This window comes from Sminthopsis crassicaudata, chromosome 2 (assembly GCF_048593235.1).
Source record: "Sminthopsis crassicaudata isolate SCR6 chromosome 2, ASM4859323v1, whole genome shotgun sequence".
NCBI classification, from domain to species: domain Eukaryota; kingdom Metazoa; phylum Chordata; class Mammalia; order Dasyuromorphia; family Dasyuridae; genus Sminthopsis; species Sminthopsis crassicaudata.
Genome location: NC_133618.1, coordinates 234911230 through 234936012, shown reverse-complemented (window position 1 = coordinate 234936012; position 24783 = coordinate 234911230). Strand labels below are relative to the sequence as shown.

General features: G+C 37.7%; 1 protein-coding gene across 2 annotated transcripts; it reads left to right on the top strand.

Moving 5' to 3' along the window:
* Positions 1 to 981: 981 nt before the first annotated feature.
* On the top strand, positions 982 to 24597 carry UBE2V1 (ubiquitin conjugating enzyme E2 V1). 2 transcript variants are annotated; one of them, XM_074288586.1, is made up of 4 exons: positions 982 to 1098; positions 15604 to 15752; positions 20002 to 20127; positions 22281 to 24597. In XM_074288586.1, exons 1-4 carry the CDS (start codon positions 1077 to 1079, stop codon positions 22425 to 22427), a joined length of 444 nt encoding a protein of 147 aa, XP_074144687.1. In that variant the 5' UTR covers positions 982 to 1076; the 3' UTR covers positions 22428 to 24597. The 2 variants fall into 2 exon arrangements, with proteins under 2 accessions (XP_074144687.1, XP_074144688.1); XM_074288587.1 differs by lacking the exon at positions 20002 to 20127 and having other exon boundaries at positions 993 to 1098.
* The last annotated feature ends 186 nt before the right edge of the window (positions 24598 to 24783 follow it).

The window sequence follows — 24783 nt, the reverse complement described above, 5'->3', positions numbered from 1 at the left end:
TGGGCCTTTCCCGATGCGCCCAGGGGTTTAAGGGCCCACTTTGTCTGCGCCCCTTGAAGTGCTTTTTAAGTCAGGTTGTACTGCTCCGGGCCCCTGTGACGGCTTTAGTTCTGGTGGCGGCTCTCGGCAGAGCGCTCTCTCCCGCTCTCGTCCTCTCTCCCTTTTCCTCGGATTCACTCGCCCGCGGAACGAACTAAAGCCTCTCTCTCACACACTTATTTACTGGGTTAGAAATGGGAGCTTTCTTTGCGTCATTTTTCAGCGAGAAGCGGAGCTGGCACAGGCCTCGGGTGCCGGCGGGAAAGGCGGCTCGCGCTGAGGAGGAGGGGGCAGCCCCGAGGTGCGCCCCGGGTTAGGACGGAACCCTGCGGGTGGGACGGACGGACGGAGACGAGAGGCCGCGGCGGCCCGCGCCCCGATGAGCCGGCGGACGCCGGTAAGTGCCGACGCTCTCCGGGCCCCCGCCCCTCGCGCCTCGGGGCGCGTGCTGCCGCCGCCCCGGAGTTTCCTAAAGCGCCCTCCGCTCCGACGGCTGCAGGCCTGCGGATCACCTGGAGCGCCAGGGATGCGAACCCTGCCTCCTGGTGCGCTCTGAGCTGCCCGCCCAGTCGGTTACCTCCCTTAGCAGAAGAGGTCATAATAATATACCACAAGGCTGCAGCGAGGATCCAAAGGTATGTGGGGCGCTTCCCAAGCGAGAAAAGCCCTCCAGCGGTGTCAGCTAGTCACTCACAAGGTCTTTTAGGGAGATCTCTCTCTCCCGACACAACTTCACCCGACCAAGCCTGGTTTTCCCTATTCTTATTACCAAGAACCTCAATAATTCATTTCCCAGAACTGTGTCCGCTCTACTTTGAATTTGAAGGTTGCCGCGCCCTCCCGTAAGCTTAATTTTTTTTTCCTCTCCGTGACCTGGTTGAGGGCTGCGTCGCCCTGCCGTGCTGATGTCATGCGTGACGTCATGGCACGCCGAGTCCGCGGGGCGGAGAAGGGAACCCCGCTCAGGGAGGGGGATAAGAGAAGAGGGAGGGGCGGACGGAGAAGAAGGGGCGGACTCCGAGCGGCAGCGACGCAAGATGGCGGCGACCACGGGCTCGGGTGAGCGGGGGCGCCGGGGCCCGGGCCAGCAGCTGGGGTCCCGGGGGTCGGCCCGGACGGGCTCTGTGCCGCGGGGAACGCGGAGGGCTCCGAGAGCCGCCGCTTCGGGAAGGCTGGGGTCGGGTTCGGGGCCCGAGCGGCCGAGGGGCCGCGGGCTGAGGCGGCGCCCGGGCGCTGGGGCCTCGGCTGTGGTTCCTCGAGCCCCTCAGCCCGGGGCCGCGCACGCTCTGGGCAGCCCGAGGAGAGGGCTGTCGCGGGCCCTCGGGCGCCGGGGGTGTGCCGGCCCCCGCTGGGGCAGCCGTCCGGGAGGCAGGGGCCGGAAGCGAGGGGCTGAGGCCGCGGGGACGGAGGTGGGGGGGCGGGGAGGATGGAAGCGGAGCCGGGAGGGGGGCGCTGCAAGGCGCCGGGGAACGCGGGCTGGAGTCGGGGTGCTCGGAGGGACTGTCCGGGAGCCCACCGGAGAGAAATGTGGAGGGGGGCGGAGACCTGCAGGGGTCTGTGTGTTGGGGGAGGAGCGGAATCGGGGCATATGTGTTTGGGGGAAGGGACTGTGCAAAGGGCTGTGTTTTGGGGGTTCTATTTAAGGGGTACCATGTAGCGTCCTGTCTGTGTGGGGGCGACTTTTAGTGGGGTTTGTGTTTGGGAGCAAGCTTCCACAAATCCGGGGGCTGGTCCGAGGCCTGTTTAGGGGGAGAACCTTGCAGAGAGCTGTGTGTTTGGGGGAGGGGGGACCGTGCAGGAGTCTGCGTTTAGAGGGGAACTTTGCAGAGGTGGGGGGGAGGGGAAAACTGGGAAACTGCTTGGGGTTTGCGTTGGGGCCGGAAGGAGTCATGAGGGGGTTAGGGGGTCTGCGCTCTGGCGAGGGGTGGAGAGAGTGGGGGGAGGGAGGAGGAACCGTGAAAGGATCTGTTCGGAGTGGAGAGATGCTATGGGAGACTGGGGGGTTCTGAGAAATGAGATGGCCTCAGATTAGCCCTTCCACCGGCAGTCTTCCGGGAGTTTGATGTTGGGACCATTTGTAAGAGATGGAGTTGCTGGAATTTGCTGAAGAAGAAAGAAAAGAATACAAGACATTTATTAAGCACGGAATTACAAGGCACTAGGCTAGTGCTTTTGTAGCTGATGATACAAAGCTTAAAAACCACTCCAAAGACTTAGAGGGGTAGGAGTAAGGATACGTGTGTCTTTTAAATTTTTTAAAAATAGTAATGCAAGGAAGAAAAGACAGTGACTGTACAGGTAACCCGGAACGGCTTTCACAGGTAGCGCTCCACCTGAACCTTGAAGAAAAACAGGGATTGCAGGGAGGTGAAATGGAAGGTGGAAGTGAGGAAGTGGAGACGTTTGTGCTCTGGTCTCCCATAACCAGGATACAACTGCCCTTTCACCTTTCCATAGTGTGCTTTATAATAGTTTACAAGGCACTTTCCTCTTGCGAGGGGATTTGTGAAAATTTTCATTTTCACAGCTTCCAAATAAGGTAGCTAGGGCAGATAGCATCTTCATCTTAGAAATGAGAACCTCAGAATGAGAAGTGGCTTGCCTAGGAACATCTCCGTAAAACCTGGAACCTGAACCTCACTCCTCCTCCTCCTCCAATGACTGTCCACATCAGACAGAACACCAGAGTTGCAGTAGAATTTTACTTCTGAAAGTCCATTTTATCTTAGAGCTAGAAAATCTCGTGCTGGTTGCATCTTTAATAATGATGTATGAATCCACAAAGCTTCTGCAACAGGCACTCCTAGAAGAGAATGGCTGAGTCAGGCCAGCCTGCTGTGGGAAACCAAACTAGAATAACATCTCTGCCGGATTTCCCTGAATTGCAGTGTATTATTGTGAACCCAGTAGCTATTGGTGTCATAGTATTACCGCCCTGTTGGTAGTTTCTTATAATTATGTCTTCATGAATTCGTTTCATTAATAACCACTTAATTTTAACTTTGAGATGCTGTCAATCAAAGGTTTTTTAATGGTGATGATAGACTAAGATAAAACGCTTTCTGTAGCTGTTAGATGAGGAGACCCTTTTTTGCCCATCTGTAATTTGAAAGCTGTTAGAAGCTGGTTTTGATTAATTATATTCATATTGGCATAAATATTAATCTGTTACTATTGTTTTGACGGTGAAAAGCAGTTCACAAAGTTATGGATTTTATATACCATTGTGTTGTTTAGCTAGTTATGAAAATGTCATTAATGTGAAGTCCATACTTAAAAACCTGCCCTTCCCACCTCTGGAAAATAGACTCCATATATTAATTTCTCAAAGGAGTAAATATTTCTTTTTATGGTTATTGATTCTGGCTATAGTTAGTAATCCTCCTAATCTCCTTCAATTCTTAAATCATAATTTCAGGAGAGAGTAGGAATTGGACTTCTGAAGTGAATGTTAAATCCCTTCAGAAAGTCATCAACAACTTGGCTCATTCTGGATGTGTTAGTGATGTGTTCCTGCTAGTTCAGTACAAATTATAGTGGAACAGTGGAATGGTACTGGACTTGGAATAAGAAATCCTGGATAGATTTAGATCCATTTAATATTTATATGACCTTAAGGCGATTAACTTAAGCCCTCAGTTTCCTCATCTGTAAGATGTAATGGAGAAATTATGCTAGATAACATTTAGAATCTCTTCCAGTTCTGACATGTGGTTATAAAACTCTAGCTGTACAGGCTGTTTATCTCATAACAGAGCTGTTACATTATGCATAGGTACTTAATAAATATTTGTAGAATTGGACAGCTCTTTGACATAGATTGCTTCTAGTGAGATTTAAGTTTGAAAGGGTGTTTAGAGACATTTAGTCCAAACTGTCCTCCCCAACTCTCCAGAGAGAGTGTGAAGTAGCTTTTGAGTCACATATCAGAGATGAGTGCTGTCTAATTCTAGATAGGTCTGGAGTAGAAAAGGGCTACTAGATGGATTTAATTACACAATATGATCATATCTGTTGATACCTATTTGAAATTTGCAGGCCATTAGTTTAAGATCTAGCTTGCTAGGATTTCTGAGGATTTAATTTGCCTTGAAATGATAACTGAACCATGAGCTACTAGTCAAATAATATTTTTTTAAATATCTAAAACTGAAGAATAATGCTATATCATATTTTATCTGATTCTTGATCACCTTCTATAACAGGAAAAAAGTTTTCAAATCACTTTCACAGCCATTTTCATTTTTTCCTTTACTATGATGATATGCTTGAGGTAGATTGGAGAAGAGATCCTCTTTTTCTCTCTCATCTCCAGATGATAAAACTGAAGCATGTAGAAAGTGAAGTCACTTGTCTGCAGATTTTCTGATGCTTCTTTTAGGGTCCTTTCTACTCAGCTGTGCTCCATTTGGAGATATAATGTGCAGATTGTAATTATTACAGCATTCTACTTATTTTAGGCTTAGTGGCCCTTTGGTTAAATGTGGGTGGCATGCCAGCTTATGGACTGCAGGCTACTCACTAATGGGGACATAGTAACATCCTCAAAAGATCAGAAGGGTTATATTTAGGACTCCTAGGCAGAGAGTCAGAATCCCTGTAATAAAACCAATCAACATTTTTGTGAATCTCATATTTGATAGGAAAAAGGCAAAAATAGCCAGCCTTTGGAAAATAAGAGAATCTTCTCATAACAGTAGCAATGTGCACCTTGGTGCCTTAATTTCCTCATATGTATTAATAATTCCTATTTCTATAGAACTTGAAGGCTTATAAAGTATTTTGCTTGTGTAGTCCTGTTCTTGAGGTAAATGCTGGTGATAAGGTGATACTCCCATGACATTATCACTAGCATCCATCTTGCACTTCAAGGTTTCCAAAGCATTTTAAAAATACTCATTTGATTGTCATTACAACCCTAGGAGGAAGGGGATAAACCCCATTTTACAGGTGAGGAACTTGAGGGACATAGAGGTCAAGTGACTTGTCTAGAGTCACATCTAATATAGATCTGGGGCTGATCGGAATTTAAGCCTTTCTGACTCTAGAGCCAGTGCGTTTCTATTGCGCCTCCTAGCTTCCTTAAGATGAATACTTAAGTATCTAGCCTTCTATTCCCTTCGCCACCTGCTGACTGATGATAAAAGAGCACTAGATTTGGAAGTAGGGGACCTGGTTTTGAATCAAGGCTTCACTATTTGCATTCTTTCTGACCTTGAGCAGACCTTGCCCTCTCAGGGTACAAATTTCTTCATCTATAAAACAAACAAATTGGGCTTGTAATTGGGTATTTGTAAGTTTCCTTCTGGGTCTAATGTTCTGTGATTCTAGAAAGGGTTGGTACATTTTAAAAGAATCAGATTGCCCTCTGCTTTCTCATTTATCTTGGTTACCCCTTCCTCAGAGAAGCTCTAGTTTTGAGGGAGGATTTTTTTTTTTTTTAAATCTGTCAATAATAGCACAAAATCTCAGAAGCTTTATTTTACTGTATTTTATGTCTTGCCCAACAAAAAAATCTGCCTGGTGCATTGTACCATGTCTGAAAAAGTAATTCTAAGAAATTATGACACTTGAATGATTCTAACAGGATGTGCTGTTTATGAACTATGACTTTTCTAGTCTCACCTAACGGGGCTTCTTAATCTTGGATTCATGAACTTGGGTTTTTCTCCCCAGTAATTTTTTTCATTCAGTAGTATTTTATTTTTTCCAATTTCATGTAAAGATAGTTTTCAACATTCATTTAAGATTTTGAATTCAAAATTTTTTTCTCTTCTTCCCACCCCAAGACAGCAAGCAAGTTGATATAGGTTATACATGTACAATACTTTAAAACGTATTTCTACATAGTCAGTGTTGTAAAAGAAATATCAGAACAAAAGGGAAAAACCATGAGAGAGAAAAAAGCAAAAAGAAAGAAAATGGCATGCTTTGATCCGCATTCAGTCTCAGTAGTTTTCTCTAGATACAGATGGCATTTTCTATTCTGAGTTTATTGGAATTGTCTTGGACTAATATGTTGCTGAGAAGAGCTATGTCTCTCATAGTTGATTACCACATAATTTTGCTGTTTCTGTGTACGATGTTCTTGTTCTGCTCACTTCACTCAGTGTCAGTTCATCTAAGTCTTTCCAGACTTTTCTGAAATCAGACTGCTTATTATTTCTTATAGAGCAATAGTATTCCATTACATTCATATACCATAATATATTCAGCCATTCCCCAATTGATAGGTATCCCCTCAATTTCTTGCCAGAACAAAAAGAGCTATTAGATATATTTTTGCACATGAATCCTATCCCCCTTTTTATTATCTATTTCCCTCATTATTTTGACACAGTTTCCTTTGTGAACCTATATGTTTTAACTATTTTAAAATATTCTTTTGACTTAATGACACAAAAAAGATTAAGAATCTTTGATGGAGTATTAACATTCCCAGTGAATATCAGTTGATCTATTGCATAGTATTTTTCTCTCTGATCTTGCCTTGCAAATTCTGTGTTACTACTGAGATGTGGTAATTCAAGATTCCCCGGATCAATTGGCATTTGCATAAGACTTCTCTTAATGGGAAATCAAACCAAAATAAATTTTAAGTAGTATATGTGTCTTAGGAGAAGTCATTTTAAATAAGTGAAGGCCAAAGTTCTTCCTTCCCCCGTTTTTGGCAGTACTATTCTTGTGTAGTCATCCCTTGATGATTCTTTTTTTTAAAGACACTGGTATTTGTGATGCAGCAAAGCTATTTTATGCATTACTGTCTTACTGAACCAGGTAGATTAAATGTTATCCCATGACATACTATTTATGAAACACATCAAATTCTCATGCACCTTTCTTGTGGTTGCAATATTTTTTCTCTGCTAATTGGTAAATTAGCATCTATATCTATCTATCTATTTTAAATAAACACTTCCAGTAATTAATTTACAGGGAGGAATTAGAGCAAGAACAAGCATTTTCCAAGACAGAAAAATGTCTTATGTTACTATAAGTCAACAGATGCATAAGATTACAAAGGAAAGCAATTATGCTGGCATACTTTTATCAAAAACAATTTTAAGTTCTTGAACTCCCTGAAATTTATCCATGCACCTCAAGTGTTACAGTTACAACCCCTGGTCTAAGAATGATTTTGCTCCACAGAAGACATTGTAGTACTATATATGAAAGAGGTTTTTTAGCTGTTTTGTGTGTGTGTGTGTGTGTGTGTGTGTTTTATATAGATGAATATACATATAACATAGTTTTACATGGGAGTTGTGGTGCATGGCTATTTTTGATGCTGTACTCAATTTAGGAGGAAAAAAAATCCTGATTTCACTTAACAAGACCTCATATATAACTTAACATTTTAATGGTAGAGTGCATACTTCAGTGAATTTACACTTAGCCTTTGAAACCAAAATGGGTTTTAGTTAAGCTCTTTATCTCTACAAATCCTGTAGGTCTCATGGATTTACAAGATTAGCAATGGTCAATTTTTAGTTTGAGGTGATTTTTTTTTTAAGGGGTTAAATATTGTTTCTCTGAGATTACCTTTTTGTAAATAAATAGAGGGAAATTTCAGATTTTTTCATGAATGAAATAAAATGCATTAAGAAATAAAATATCTTAGTAAAATATTTTTTGTGACTTTTATATTAGTGAGAAAAGAAAGTGAAAGAAGAAAGAGAATAAGAATTTGCATAGCTCTATCTCTTTTGATCTTCACAGTTGTCCTACAAGGTATATGCTTTTATTTTATTTATTTATTATAGCTTTTTATTGACAGAACATATGCATGGGTAATTTTTTAACATTGAGCCTTGCAAACACTTCTATTCCAACTTTTTTCTTTCTTCCCCTTCCCCTAGATGGCAGGCAGTCTCATACATGTTAAACATGTTAAAGTACAAGATATATGCTTTTGTTATCTCCATTTTACAGTTAAGGAAAGAAACTGAGGCAAATAGAATTTAAGTGACTTGCCCCGGGATCATGCAACTAGTAAGTATCTGAGAAACAGGTCTTCTTGATTTCAGAGAAACACTATTTATCCCCTTTTAAAAATCACCTCAAACCAAAAATTGACTGTAGCTAAACTTTCTTTATTGAATTCAGGTGCTTCAGTTGGTAATTTTTTTTTTTAATATTACCATTATATTAGGTAGAATCTGGGATAGAAGAGCAATACATATGATGTTCTTAAAGAAATTTTTAAAAAATTTTTCCCTTTAAACTCGCTTTTCTTGGATTGTCAAATTTTGATGCATGAAAACACCATTATGATTTTTGTGATTCTTGTCTGAGAATAGGTACCTTTTTAATAGCAGTAAGTTTTTAAGCTTTGTGTTGCTCTGTTTTACATTTTATAAATGTTAATTTTAGAAGGTTCAGTGAGTAAAGTGCTGGGCCTGGAATCAGGAGGAGTGGATTCAAATCTGTCTATAGACATTTATTAGCTTTGTGATCCTAGGCAAGCCACTTTATCCTTTTGCCTCCTCTCCTCATCGAGATTTGCTGGAGAAGGAAATGCCCAACCACTGTTCTCTCTACCAGAAAACCCCCAATGGAGTCATGTGGAATCAGATACAACTGAAAAATGACTGAACAAGAATGCTGGATTTTGAAAAACACTAGACTGAAAAAGAATTTCAGTCCTAATTGAAATGGTACGACCTTTGAAAAGTTGCTTTTACCCTGTAAGCTCCAATTTCCTTATCTGCATAATGAGTCAGAATTAAATAATTTTTAAAGTCCTTTCTAGCTCTTAAAATCTTATATATTGCACTTGGTACATAGGTGCTTATTAAACACTTGTTGATTGATTCAATTTTCGGATAATAAAAGATTATTCAAGCCTGAAATGAGGTGTACTTAAAGGTGTACTCAGATTTGTTGGGGGTACTTTAGGGGTTGAGAAACGGACTGAGAGGTCTAGTAGTGACTCTTCCAACTGTTTGTTCTAGGATTCTAGGTCTGAGGCACAGAAATATTTGCTAATATTTGTATGTACACCTTAAGAAAATAGTGTATTTTAGTGGATAGGGGTCAGCAAAACTTTTTTTTTTGTTAATTTAAGCCTGATCTGCAAAATCTTTTGTAGTTTCTATATAAAAGGTACTGTGCTTGATGCTACAACTTAAAGCAAATGTTGTCTGTCATTGTAAAAAAGTAATCATAGTTGCAAATTAATACAGTGCTCACACAGATTTCTTGTCATACTTCCAGCTTCAACTTCAGGCCCATAAAGAAATTATATAGTGAGCTCACTTTTTAAAGCAGTGTTACCTCTCCCCTTCTCTCCCCCCCCCCACCATAAATATGTTAGCAATTTTGGGGAGGTAAATTTAGAATATATTTGCTCTAACCTATGTTTCTGCTTTATATCCTAATGATAATCAAACTGATTTTTCTCATCAGTTCATCCTGATTTAAATAAAAGCAGTGTTTTGGAAAGGTGGATGTTATTCCCTGCTGAAAACCTTCCATGGCTCACCATTATCTTCAGGGATAGAGTCCAAACTCCTCAATTTGATTTTTTTCTCTTTTCTATAAATTAACTGCATCCTAGCTTTCAATCTTATCTTTAAGTTCTTTAAAATAAGTAATCAATCCTTAGAGGTAAGCTAGTCTCATTGTTACTCTTTAATACTCTTTGGTACCTTTAGATGATTTTACTTTGTATCTAAGAAGTCCTGGCAAAGCTTTGGAACTATACTTTTTTTTTTTTTTTCTTTAAACTTTGAAGGAAAAGAAAGCAGAAGCTGGAGAAACAGCAATAATGTTGCCATAGAGTAGGTGTTCAATTTAGGACCCCCTTGGGGGGAGGGGTCTGAGAACTTGGATAGGAGAGAAAAATTACTTTTTATTTTTATTTTTTTTTTTCATTAAGGTCTAATGGAAAGCTAGTGTTTCACCAGACTGCCAGAATCAAAATAAGTTTAAAAACCTATATTATAGAGTTTTGGTTCTAAATTTAGACAGAATCTAAAAGTGGAGCTAATGGAAAAGTTTGAAGTATTTTTGGGAAAATTTCAAAAAAGGAAGCCAAACATCTGAATTAGGGTATTTTTCTCTGGTGGCCAGTGGGTTATTTCTCCCACCAAATCCACAAGTGCTACCTTCTTTTCTCTCTTCTCTCCTGAAATGTCCTCAGGGAAGAGCCAAAGCTAAAACAGGTGCATTGGTGGGGAAGAAGCCCAGGACTACTTTTTCATTTTTCATAGTAAGTTATAAACACCTTTGAATGGAAAGAATAACTCTTCTTGGTCAGACTAAACTGAAAATACTAGTCATGATGACTAGTTCTTTTTGTTTACTCTGTACCTAAATTGTCAGTGTTTGATACTTATTTTGTAACCTCTGCAGCACTTGGCATAGAATGGGAAACATAGTAGTTGCTAAGTAAAAAAAATTTTACTTGAAAGAAGATATGAGGGATGTTACTGTTAAATTTGACTGTTGGTAATAAAAATTGATGATCATGTGAAACATTTAACTTATCTGAAGAATCCTATGAAGACATTTTATCTAATAGTGTTGCCCATAAATCTAACTGTTGTGTCTAAGGCATTGTACTAGGTGCTGGGAATATCAACATTAAAAAAAAAAAAAAAAAAAGACAGCTCTTTCCCCTAACTTTCTACTGTGCAAAGAAAAAAGATGTATGTTTTATGAATATCAGTCAATCAAGAAGCATAACTATGCGTCAGGCATTAATTTAAATATGATGCATTATTGGTCAAGATGGAAGAAAAGAACAACACACAGTGTTTTAGCAAAATCTGAGGCTGTAGGAAGATGCTTGGAAATCTTTATTCTTGAGTGAAGTATGCTATAAATGTTAAACTCATGAATGAATGGTCCTGCTACTAAGCAACTTGTTCTTAGGCACATTATAATTTATTTACTAGAACCAAGGGACTTTACCTTTTTAGCTATAGGAAAAAACTTTTAATGAATACTTAAGCGTTTGTGAATAACAATACTTCACTTGAAATCTTTAGGTTTCTATTAGCTATTGCAACTCAGATAAGCTTTTAATCAGTTTTTAAATTAATACAAAATCCTTTTTATTACTTAGAAAAATAAACTAAAAATGAATAATATGCTTAGGGAACCATCCACACACGTGATCCTTATTATACATTGAAGGACCTACCTACTCTCATCTGATTGGCAGGGGAAACCTTAGAGATAGTGATCTCTACCATTCTTTCTTTCTTTCTTTTTTTGCTGAGGCAATTGGGGTTAAGTGACTTGCCCAGGGTCACACAGCAGCTTAAGTGTCTGAGCCTAGATTTGAATTCAGGTCCTCTTGACTTCAGGGCTGGTTCTCTAACCACTGCCACCTAGCTGCCCCCTCTACCATTAATTTTTACAAATAAGGAAACTGAGACTCAGGCAGAGTAATTTGTCCAAGGGCACACGGCAAGTGGTGAACAGATCTGGGACTTCAAGTCAAGGTGGTTTTGCCCTAAAATGTCTATGGAATTATGCTTGGTTTCATAACAGGGAAATGAGTCTTAGTTCCTTGGAATTAACATAGCATTTTTATAGTGCAAAACACTTTACAAATGTTATCTTATTTTTATCCTTACAACAAATCTGGGAGGGAGGTGCCATTATTAACCCCATTTTACAAATGGAAAAAGCTGAGACTGACAGGATGCCTTGACCAAGGTCACACACAGTTTGTAAGTTTCCAGTATAGGATTTGAACTTGATTCTTCCTGTTTCCAGATCCAGAATTCTTTCCATTGCACCACAAAATTCAGATCTATATGATGCGTTACAGATCTTTAAACATTTTCCTTACAGTAGCCCTACCAGTATAGAGCAGGCTTTCTCCTCATTTTATATATCAGGAAACCAAGGCTCAGAAAGCTCAAGTATTTTAGACAAGAAACATTTAAGGTATGTGTCAGATGTTGTGCTAAGAGCTGGGGACACAGTTACACAAAAAATGTAAGCTCTTGATCTCAAGGGATTTATAGTCCAGTGGAGGAATACTACACACAACAGAAAGCAGAAAAATTGTGGGGAGGGAAAGAATCCACAGGTACCCAACAAAGAGACATGGAGGAAAAGTCCCAGAGTAGTCAGCCGGTGAGAAATAAGATATTCTGAGTTCAGGATCCCAGCCTTCAATCAGAGACAGAAGTAAGTGATGAAATGGAGTATATAGGCTGATTGGATCTTGCAGAATGATGTTTTCCCAATAATAAGCTTCCACACCCAGTATTAGAACTAGAAGAGACCTCAAGGTTCAGCTGGTCTAAACCCTAATTTTGTAGATGAGGAAATTGGCATCAAGAGAGGTTGTCATTTACCCATAGTAAATAGCAAAACTGATTCAAATCCAGATACTTTTGACTCTGGGTCCAGTACTCTTTCTTTAGCATCACACTGCCCACAGTCACAAAGCTAATAAAAATGAGAGAACTCACACTTGATCCCAAGTCATCTGATTTCAAATATTACATGCTTTTCTTTGTAAACGAGTGGTTTTCAATGAATGCATTTGGGTGAAAAATAAAGGAATACTTTTTGTGACAATATTATATTTTTATTTATTGCATACCCATTCACACAATGATCATAGTGTTTTCATATTTGCCTCCATTCCATGTCTTCCCTCCTTATTCTCAAATAAAAGAAATGAGTGGTAAATTTACTTAGATTCTTTAAATATTTGAACTGGCTTTTTAAGCTGTTCATTCTATACCTTATACACTAATAATCCTACTCTTATTCTCTTGCTATTTTGAAGTTTTTATATTGTTGAACATCTACTTGGGATTTTTCCAGCCTACTTAAAAGGCAATTATACCAAGTTTTTCTGCATGTTGAACTATTTCTAATGCATGTGTTGCAACTTGAATCAAATTTGAATCATGTTTTAAGATGGAATGTTCTTCAAAGTAGTTATGATGAACTAAAATCATCTGTTTTTTAATAAAAATATTTGATTTACCATTCTCAAGTGCATTGTTTTAAGATTTGTAAAACATGTTCCTTACTATCAAGAAGTATCGATAGTACAAAATATACTCACGTCATAGATGAGGAATCTAAGACTCCGAGATTATGCTTTGCTCAAATCTATACAACTAATGAATGGTATAATGAGTGACAAGGTGCAGGTAACGTTAAGTTCATTAACAGGCAATGCTAAGTGCCTAAAAGGAAAAGCAGCAGTGACTCTGGATTTCTTCCCAAATGGATGGTTAGTATTTCTGCATAAATCCAATTCTTATTACCCTAATTCAGTTCCATATTATCTCTCCTCTATACTGATCACAGAATTTGAGGAGAGTTGGAAGAGATTTCAATGGCCATCTACTCAAATCTCTATGAGCACTCTTCTTTTCTAACCATGTCATTTCTTTGTTAAAGAAACCATAAGTGACTTTCCATTGCCTTTCAAATAAATCCCTTAGCCTGGCATTCAAGGCCCTGCCTGTCCAGCCATATTTCCTACTACTTTGCTCCTTGTACTATTTCAGCCATAGCACATTGATTAATGTCAGTCAGTTTTGGACTTTACTGCCCCTACCTTTGTGTATGTTAATTATAAAAATCATAAAACCCCATCTCTGACTTATAGAAATCATCATTCCCCCAGCCTCCAGAAGTCGTTTGCACATCACCTTCTCCATGAAACTTTATCTCAACTATAATGTATAAAATTTAAAGCTAGTAGGGAGTTTAGAGAAAATCTAGCCAAACTTTTCATTTTGTAAATAAAGAAACAGACCCAGAAAAGTGAAGTGCCTTGCCCTAGGTCTCAATAGCAATGTGAATCTTTCCCTTTAATCTTATGTCACTATTTTGGATCTTTTCTTTGTACTTACAACTTATTGTTGGTCTTTAAACTTACTAGTTTGGAAGCTCCTTAAGGACTATTTTATTTGTGTATCCTTAGGACCTCACACAATGCAGGGCTCCTGAATGCTTGTTGAATTGAATAAAATTTCAACAACCTGTAAAACAGGTCCCTATATATCCCATTAATACCTCAAGCTCAGCTTTTCCAAAATTCATCATCATCTTTCCTTCCCAATCACTCAGGCTCAAAACTCATCTATCTCCTCCTTGCTACTCTCAGCACTCTAGTTACTGTCCTCATTACCTTTTCTCTCCTGAACTGCTACAGTAACTCCTAAGTATTTTCCCTCTTTCTAGTTTCTCCTCTCTCTGGTCCTATTCTTCTCAATGTGTGCCCAGTTGAACTTACTAATGTACTGTCACTCATCAGTAACTCCTCAATTCAGAGATCCATACAGTGGCTTTCCATTATTTACAGCCAAAGTTCTTAAGTGTTAGTCTCTTTGTGTGTGTGTGTGTGTGTGTGTATGTGTGTGTGTGTGTGTGTGTGTGTGTGTGTGTGTGTGTGTGTGTGTGTGTGTGTGTGTGTGTGTTAGTCTCACAGACTTTTGACAATCTGGTAAAGGCTGTGGACCCCTTCTCAGAATAATAAAGTTTACCCATGTTTAAGAATCTTGGTTAAGAACCAAAGGTTAAAGACCCTTTTTATATAAACCAACTTCACCCTTCTTTCCAACCTTATCTCATGCTGCCTATTTCATATAATTGTGTTCCAGGCAAATTAGAGGACTACTTATTTGCTGCTTTCATACTACCTTTTAACCCCATGACTTGTCTCTCATGTCTTCAATAGGGACCCCCCTTTCCATCTCTTACCTATTGAAGTCATTTCCAAGAGCCAATTGAGCCACTTTTCCCACACAGTCTTCTGTGGTCACTCTAAGTATCGCTAAAAACATCCTTGTGCCTTGCATTGTAATTTATATTGTGGCCAAGGCCAGAAAGCACTAGACTTGAATAGTAACCTTAAACACCAAACTCACATTCATTTCTATCCTAAACAAGGATAATTTTGTTAGAACACCTAAGTATGTATGTCTTATATCTTTTTTTTTGTTGTTGTTGTTGTTGTTGTTGTTGTTGTTGTTAAATAGAACAAATGTAGTCATATCACTAATTGGTTCTATATCTAACTTCAAAAATTATATATTCCTATAAACTCATATAGTATAAAACTATATGAGTTTATATATATAAACTCATAAGTATTACATAGAATCTGAGCTGAAAAGGACCTTGGAATATAGAATATCAAAGTTGGAGGAACCATCTAGTCCAAGGAATAAGAAGCCTGTGACCATCAGGCTAAGGTTAGCTTTCCCCGATTGTTTTAATGCCACCTTGTTTCAAATGCAAACACACTGAATTATAGTTTGGATGAACACCCCTCCACATTGTTTCTATTATATTATTTTAATATCCTAACCTCAGTTGTAGTTCCTAGTAATTTGTCCCTTTTACCTTCCTCATTATTGAGTTTAGAAAGGAATTTTTATGAAATAGTGTACTCAAAAGTAGCTTCCCAGTTAAGAAGAGAGAAATCATCTCAGTGCATTGAGACAATAATGTAACACTCCCCTCTTTCCCCCAAATACTTATCTCTCATAAGACTCAAGAAACAAACATTCAACCTCAAAAATGCTGTTGGCTTTATCAGTATACTAAATTTCTTTTCATTCATTTTAGGAGTAAAAGTCCCTCGAAATTTCCGACTGTTGGAAGAACTTGAAGAAGGTCAGAAAGGAGTAGGTGATGGAACAGTTAGCTGGGGTCTTGAAGATGATGAAGATATGACACTTACAAGATGGACAGGAATGATTATTGGGCCTCCAAGAGTAAGCTTTAAGCAGTAACTTAAGATTTACTTTGCTTTACAAATATCTTAACCTTGTTATAGAAAAGTTCAACAATAGTTTATTTTCTAAACTGAATTTTTTTTTTTTTACTATTTTGAGTTTATATATACAATATTCTTTCAAATGTTATTAATCATTAAATGATAAGGAAAAGTGTTTATTATCAGCACTCTTGTTTAATTTCTAGTTTGATTTGCTTAATATAAACAGTGAAGTTTGAGGTGATTGAATATCACATCTTAGGCAGAAATGCTTATCAGTGGATGGCTATCATAATTTTTGAATCACCTACAAGTTTTGGGGTATTTTTGGTTTTTGTTTTTTTAGCACTTGTCATATCCAATTCTGTCACTTTGTTGTTTCTGAGAGTATGAGAAAATTCTATCATTTCTGAGTGACTCTTCCATAGGTTGTAACAAAAAGCTAGCTTTATTTATATTTGCATTTTCATTTGTTACTCTCAGAAAAAATTCGCCAGAAGGACTTAGGCCTCAACCTCAAGAAATATATAATCTTTTGCTATTGTTGTTATTGCTTGTAATGTTGTGCATGTCAGTGTGATAGGGATAATTCTCTGTTTTCCACTAATTAGCTGTCACTCTGCTTCCCCCATCCTTTCCCATACATATAAAATGGAGATAATCCCTGTCATTCCAACTTCTATAGGTTTGGTGAGGAACAAATGAGATAATATAGGAAGAAGTACTTTGTAAACTAAAAACTATGAACTATAAGATTTATGGAATAAAAATTACTCTCCCACTTACTCAAGTTAATCTTTTCAGTATTAGATTAATTGCATACATATTGAATACTGGTGATTTTTACATTTAAAGTAGTATCCTCTGAGTTTTGAATCATTTTTAACTTTGGTAGATGTCTGATCTCATCAGGGTGGTTAGTATCTTTGCCTTTTATCTCAGCAACATTAATGTAGTCTGTCTCACTCTTGTCTTTCATTTATTGCTACATTATCCTTTTCTGGTTATTATGCTACAGTCTGCTAAGTAGGTGGGTATCCACCATTAGCCTTTTCATTGCCTTTTTTTTTTTTTTTTTTTTAAAGGCAATTGGAGTTACCCCTGGGACATACAGCTAGTAAGTGTCAAGTGTCTGAGGCCAGATTTGAATTTAGCTCCTCCTGACTCCTGAGCCAGTACTCTATCCACTTGCTACCTAGCTGCTCCTCCATTACCTTTTAAGTTATTTGTAATTTTTGATTCTTTGGTGATCTTTGGTGATAAAAGTCACATGTGATTTTTAACTGAATCACTTAAATGTTGGCTGTTGGAGATGTAAGGTGTTGCAAAGAATATTTGATTACAGATGCTTTTGTGACTTAAGAAAAACTTTTTAAAAAATGTTTGACTTATGGACATATATTGCCTGCATATAGTATTAACATCACTGTTAAGGAGTAGATATAGGGTACTTGCTTACTTCACCTTTTCCTCTAAGACATTGTCTCAATCATAAAGTTTTCCTCAAAAGAAAGTTGTTCAAATCCCAAAGCCAGGAATCACTTTCTTACCTCTTTAATGTAACCTGTTTACGAAATGCTAACAGACATCCGACTGGCTCCACCTTGATTGAGGGAGAAAGAGCAATGAATTTTTCTGAAAATCCATTGGCTGAGAATAATCAGCTTTCAGAAGACATCTCTGCTGGTTTCCAACTAGTGATTACATTTTTACCACTTACAGTAGCATGTTTTCACACATAGTTTAATCCACAAAGAAATTTGTTTTATCACTAACTTTTAAAATGCATCTTAAAAGAATATCCATTACTTTGAAGCACAATATTTTATTGGTTATCTTTAGGGAGACTTTTATTTATTTCAGAATTTTCATTAAGTTTCTGTCGTGCTCATAAGAAATAAAAATAAAACCCCAAAATTTTCTCTAGTAGTGACCTTATCTCTAGCTTTTATTTTATACATATAATAGATATTTTTAAATATCTTATATGTTGTTGTCCAACAAAAAAGATGATTTCTGTACTTGATACTGGATATAAAAACATTGTTGCTGATAACTGAGCAGTGGACAACACAGCCATTTCTAAATCATGAAATTAGTTGAATTCCTAGGATAGAGGAAACCTAAACTGTACCTCATGTCCATGAGGATATTGGGACCTCATCATTTTTCCTTATAGAATTAAATACAACAAAACTCAAGCTAGATTTTCTTGCTCTTTCTTCCCCCCTCCCCCCCCACATTGGATTCCTGGCTTGATATTTTATCAACTTTTATGAAATATAAAAAATGACAGGTTACTCAGTGCTTTTTCTGTATCAAGGAGAATTGGAGTAATTTTTTGTTTAGATGACCTCAGATCATATAGTCTCTTCCTATTTTTTTTTTTTTTAGAACTAATTTATTGTATTCTAAACCTAAACATCAAATAAAAAGGGTGTGTCCATAAAAATAACAGAAAAAAGGATTATATATAAAACTGCAAATCCCTTTTATGTACAGCTGCTTTTCTTTTAAAATGTTTATTAAATTCAGCATTTAACTTTCAAAGTTCCTCTTTTTCTGTGATTATTTTTTACCTCCCTTTCCTCTATGTATTTAAAAAAAAAAATTTTCAATGGCCCTTTTCTTTTGAGAGGGAGGCTGTACCTTATTCCTATCTTTCCCCCTTCCTTTCCCCCCTCCCCCCCCCCCCCCCCCCCCCCCCCCCCCCGCCCCAGTTCTACCCTATCTCCAGCCCTACATTGGCATAAAAGAAAAGCCCTTATAAACAAATACTTGTAGGCAAACAAAGCAAATTCCCACTTTAGCCTTGTCCAAAAATGTATATCTTTTTATCTTAAGAGCCTGAGGGTATGAAGTTTTGTGCTTTATCATTTATTGATCCTCTGGAATCATTGGTCTTTCAGAGTTTTTTTTCCTTCATAATGTTGTTATACAAATTAGTTCACTCTGCATTAGTTAATGCAAATCAGCCCAGGTTTCTCTGAAACCATGTCTTTGTGATTTCTTATAACACAAGAGTATGCCATGATATTCATATCTGTTTCTTATTTAAAGAGGAGGAAATTGAAGGCCCAGAAATGGGAAAACTCTAGGTCAAGATCTCTCAGAAGGTTTAAGGACAAGCTGGGACTAGACCCAGACCTAAGCTACTTATTTTCTTAGTTTTGTTACCTTGAGTGATATTTTTCTGTTTTGAATTTTTTTTTTTTTTTTTTTTTTTGAAAAAAAAATTTATAATTCTCTGAAAATCTTGTTAAAAAAAAACTATACATTATGTCTTAAGTTTCTATATATACTTAAAGAGTACTTGCTGAATTTTAAGCCATGCATTTTCATTTATTTGACAGACTAAAGTTTTTAAGCATTTGTTTCATGTATTTTGTGGTATATTTTAAAGGTTTGTCTAAGATGTGTTGTTCTTACCTAAGCAAAAGTATATGTGATTTGGGCAGAAAATTTTCTGTAAATGTTTTATGTACTTGATTATTCTGTCTGGCCACTAGATGTCACTGTTGGAAAGGAAGCCACCAAATGAGTGTAAGGCTGCTTAGCTGGACATGAGGGTTTACACAGCTGGAAGTGAACTTAGAAGTCTTTAAATTCAGTCCCTTCATTTTACAGATGAGGAAACTGAGGCTGAGAGAGGTTAAATGCGTTCCCAATAGTCACACAGATAATAAATAATAGAATCTGAATCCAACTCCAAATCCACTACTCATTCACTGTACCTACCATGTTTGCCTCCCCTACGTGGAGAATATACATGGTTAGCACTGGAAAAGGATCTCAAGCTTTAGAGAGCAGGAATGCATGAATCTAGAAGAGTTCCCTCTTGTTTTATAGATGACTAATCTAAAGGCCAGAGAAGGAAAGTGCAGGTCACACATTGAGATGGTTTATCAGGTCTTAAAGTAGAAGTGTAGTAGAAGACACACCTTATCTGGTTGGTACATAAATGATTGGACTGCTATTCCTTTTTCTGAAATTCATTTAATAAAAGTTGTAGCATTCATATATACCAGATCAAAAACTAGTTCATGCTACCATGCCAAATAGGAGAATTAGTTTTTTGGTGGTTAAGATAATAATACATAACTAATTTGAAACCAGTATACTTGATTCCATAAACAAAAGCATTATTTCAGGTGCTATGTTCACTGAATGTTTCATGTTCTAAGATGTTTACTATCATGATCCAAAGTTGATTGTTGATTGTCTATATGCCCCTTTTCTTTTTCTAGACAATTTATGAAAACCGAATATACAGCCTTAAAATAGAGTGTGGACCTAAATATCCAGAAGCCCCCCCATTTGTAAGATTTGTAACAAAAATTAATATGAATGGAGTAAATAGTTCTAATGGAGTGGTAAGTTGTATTTTTCCCTCTTATCTTCACTTATATTCTTCTAGAATAAGAATCACATAGTATTAACTTGAAAGAATAATTTTAATCATCAGAACTTTTAAAAAAGAAAACTTAGCTTTTTTTAATTGTAAAGATAATAGAGAAAGAAGAACTATGTTAATTATTACAAATTAGTAGATCTCTGTAAACCTAAATCTACAATTCCATGTCATTCAGACATTGGTTAGCACTGAAGAAGCTACAAAGACAAATAATATGCTGGCCATTTTCTTTCCCAGCTGTCTACACTATACTTCCAAGTTACATGCATTTGGAAAAGAGGAGTGATACTAGTATTTGTAACAAATCTTTTGTGTTTTCCTATGTTCTTTCTGTGCAACAAACATTTGGAGATGACTGTGAAAGGCAAAGGATAGAGAGAAAGATAGTGGCCTTGGAGTCAGAAGAACTGGATTCAAACCCCATCTCTAACACTTAAATTTTTGGTTCTTGCTTTTGGATCCATGATACCTTACACATACTAAAGACATGATAAATGTTTGTTAATTGTTGTGACTTTGGACAAGCTACTTCCTTCTCTAAGCCTCAGTTTGTATATCTTGTGCACTTTTTCTGTGTGAAATAGATTAGGTTGGACTAAATAACCTCTGAGGTGCCTTCTAATCCTAAATCTGTGGTCTAATGATCTGTAATATGGGGTTAATGCTACTTGTACTAATTTCCACAGATTTGTTGTAACACTCTTTAAAACATTATATAAATTATAAGTGTATTGTAATTCAAGGCAATAAGTTTAAAAGTTAAGGTTTATGACTATATCTCTGTAGTCCCAGGCTTTACTATTTATGAGTATCTCTGCTGCATCATAAATTTCTTTAGGGTCGGGACTTTTTTTTTTTTTTTTTTTTTTAATCTTTGTATGCTTCTCAACACGGCACATTGAAGATAATAGGTAATTTAAGAATGAACCTGCTAGATGAGGCAGATTGATGTAAAAGGTGAAGAACAAAAAGACTTGTAAAGAAGGATCAGTGGCATTAGTAGAGAGAAAGGGACCGCTAATCCATTCATTCTGGAGTATAGGTCTATTAGGAACAAAATAGAGTCTCAAGTAGTTTGGTCAGTTGTTTGGCTATGAGAACTACCCTCCCTCTTCCTTCAATTTTTTTCCTTATACAACCCATTATAACTGTTTTCTAACAATTAGGCAACCTTCCCAGACTAAGAATATCTCCAACAGAAACAAAAGTAGAAGACGACTCAGGATTTTCTTCCCCTCAGTAATAGCAATTTCAAAAGCAGAGAGGTGAAAGCTGGAAGGAATGGTAGGACCAACACTGCTACCTTCCTATAGAGTAGAATATCTCAGTTGGAAGAGGCCTCAGAGGTCTGTCTGTTCAACTTATTCCTGTAAGAACTCCTTCCTTTACAACATCCCTGACAAAGTTTCTCAATCTCTTCTTGAAAAGATCAGCAGTGAAAGTGAACTTGCTTCCTCTTGAAACTGCAGCCCATTCTACTTTGGGATAGCTCTTATTGTTAGGAAATTTTTTCTTACATCTTTCCAAAATCTACCTTCTTGTTACCTCTAACCTTTTGTCCTAGTTTTGTGCTTTGAGGACAAGCAAAATCTAATCTTTTTTCTTCCACATGACAACCTTTCATGTATTTGAAAACAGGTACTATATCTTATCCCACCAGTCCCTGTTCATAGTCTTCCCCTGAAATCTCTACTCCAGGCTAAACATTCACAGTTCTTTCAACCAAATATCTTATTTTGTTTCTGTTTCTCTGTTCTGGCTGCCCTCTTCTGGACAGTTTCCAGTTTCAGTGATCTTCCTAAAATCTAGTCCTCCACCTTGAACACAGTATTCAAAATGTAATTGGGGTAGGACAAAATATAAAAGGAACTATTACCTATCTTGTCCCAGACACAGCACCCTAAAATCTGGTTAGCTTTTTTGCCTGGAATATCATATGAAAGTTAAGATTAGTGATTATATTGTCAGAAGACAAATTTGGAAGAAAAGGGTAAAAAGTATATTTTTCTTAGAATTACTGCTTATAGCATCTGAATCCTAATACACATTATCATAGATGAGAGGTTACAGAGCTTTATAAATTGATAAATTTTTTTGAATTCTTTTTTTTAGGTGGACCCAAGAGCCATATCCGTGCTAGCAAAATGGCAGAATTCATATAGCATCAAAGTGGTTCTGCAAGAGCTTCGACGTCTAATGATGTCTAAAGAAAATATGAAGCTTCCTCAGCCGCCTGAAGGACAATGTTACAGCAATTAATCAAAAAAAAAAAAAAAAATCTTCCCCCTTTATTCAGTTTTAAGCTGTCTTCATTTTCCACAGTAGTAAATTTTCTAGATGCATCTTGTAGACCTCAAAGTACTGGAAAGGAAGTTCCCATTCAAAGGCGATTTATCTTAAGATACTGTAAATGATACTAATTTTTTTCATTTGAAATATAAGTTGTGCTATAACAAATAATCTTGTCATGTGTAACCACTGTCCATTTAGTTGAACTTCTGGTATCAAGAAAGTCTATTTAAATTTATTACTGTCATAACCAGTGTGGCACATCTAACTCAACTGTGAAAGAATATATCACACAATCACCTTGCTGCTTATATGGCCAAGGATTCCACCACCCTTCCCCTATCCTTACCCTTTTGCAATAGCATTCCAGCACTGAGCCATTTATTAAAGTAGACACAAAGGTTTTAACTTCCCGTATGACACAGGAAGCTTAATGGACTACTATTGAGGGTGTGTGCTAATCTGTCACCCCTCCCTTTGTGCTAGCTTTAGTAAAGGCTAACAATGCTGGTGTCTTTATTTTTATTATTAAATACTTTCCATTTTAAATGGTGCCCCTGCAAGCCATTTTACTTCCCCACAACCTTTGGCCAATGCATAGATTGTATCCCTCTCCCACCCACTCATTCATCTTCTCTTACATGGGCCTTTGGTGAGGGATTCAGGGTTCTTTCAGTGTCTTCTCTTTTCCCCACCTTCATCATGGGGTGCTGCTCTTTCCTCTTTCCTAAAATCAGTCTCCCCATTTCAGTGATACTTCCTTGCTTCTGGCCAGTAGCCAACCCAGGTAGGGTTGGAAAAAATCCCTGACTCCTTTTGCTTCTCATTTTTGGAATTACATTTAATCATCACCAGCCTGGGAAATGAATATCTAAACTGTTTGCAAACCTGGATCACCCCCTCCACCAGCCCTGTGCCATTCCAGGATGCTGGCAGCGGGCAGTGTTTTTAGCTCAGCTTTTGATACAGTGACAAGAGCAGTAATTTCCCAGGATTGCTCAGATCTGCCAGCTTAGCAAAGGTTTTAATAGTTAAAAGGAAGGGCTGCCTGAAGACTCTCTAAGCACACACTCCAATTGAAAGAATCGAACTTGTTCTTGAAAATTGAAGAAATGTGACTTGACAAGCATTGCGTTCACATGATTGCTCTATGCCATAGCTTAATAACAGGTTTGGAATTCAATGGCGGGAACAAAACCTTCAATTTGAATTTGGTACTGATTTAGTTTTGGCACTTCCTCCTTTCAAGCTTTTTAACAAAGATTGAAAGGGGAAAAAACCTGGGTGTATTGCAGATCCCAGAATTTGGCTGGCAGAACTCCCTGGCAAATCACTGCCTTTTCTGATTCACTGTCTTGGACCACTAGCTGCTGCGATGTGGATACAAGCTTAAATAAAAACAACTTATTGTGTCCTGAGGCTTTTTTTAAAATTCAGTATTTGTGTAAATCCACATAAAAAGCAGCAGCTGTCAAGTCAGAAAAAGAATTGTTTCCATTAAAACTCTTTTGGGGAAAATATTCGTTGTAAGGATTTCATATCCTCTGTAATTAAAGTTTAACATAACAGTATTCCATAAGCAGCCTTTTTATTGTCAGACCATTGCCTGGTTTTAATATAATAAAGTGTGCGTTAATATTAAGAGGCTGCAGTCTTATTCCTCTTAGCTTATTGATTTAGGAGCAGAACTGCTCTGAGCTGTGGCCTTTAATGTCCTGGATGCTAGAAAGAGAGCCTTCTGTGCCTAGCTAGTTCATAACCTCTTTTGTCATGTGTTCAGTTAATGTAGGTTTTTCCAAGTAAGTTCTCTCTAACCACTGTATTTTCTGCCCTGATGAAACTTGTGGCCAAACAAAACAAACACTAGGATAGTGGGAAAGAATCCTTTCTCCCCTCGTCTCAGCAACTCTTGTTAACTGTTATGATTTGTTTGTAATATCATGCATTTCTTTCTGTTTAAAGTTGCTAATCACAACTTCCTCCAAGAAGTTGTTCTTCTCTTGATGAAAGTAACTGATAGCTTTGCTGATTTAAGCTCCAGAGGTGTTTATCTTGTTGGATTTTAATTGTTTGAAATGAAACAATTTTGATTTTGAAGAACTGAAAATTGGGTGACCAAATAAAGTTTACTTGAATAGTTGAGTGAGGTGATGGGGTCAAGATGTTACTGAAAATGTACAGACTGTATTTCTTAGGGAAGACTACCTTCACCATGTCTGGAAAGTATTCTCTTTATCCTCTTCCAAGCATCTCTTTGGTTTTGTTAGCTTTCCAAAGACTAGAGCGGTTTCATTGTGTGCCTTCCAAGAAGGAGGCTCCTGGGCCA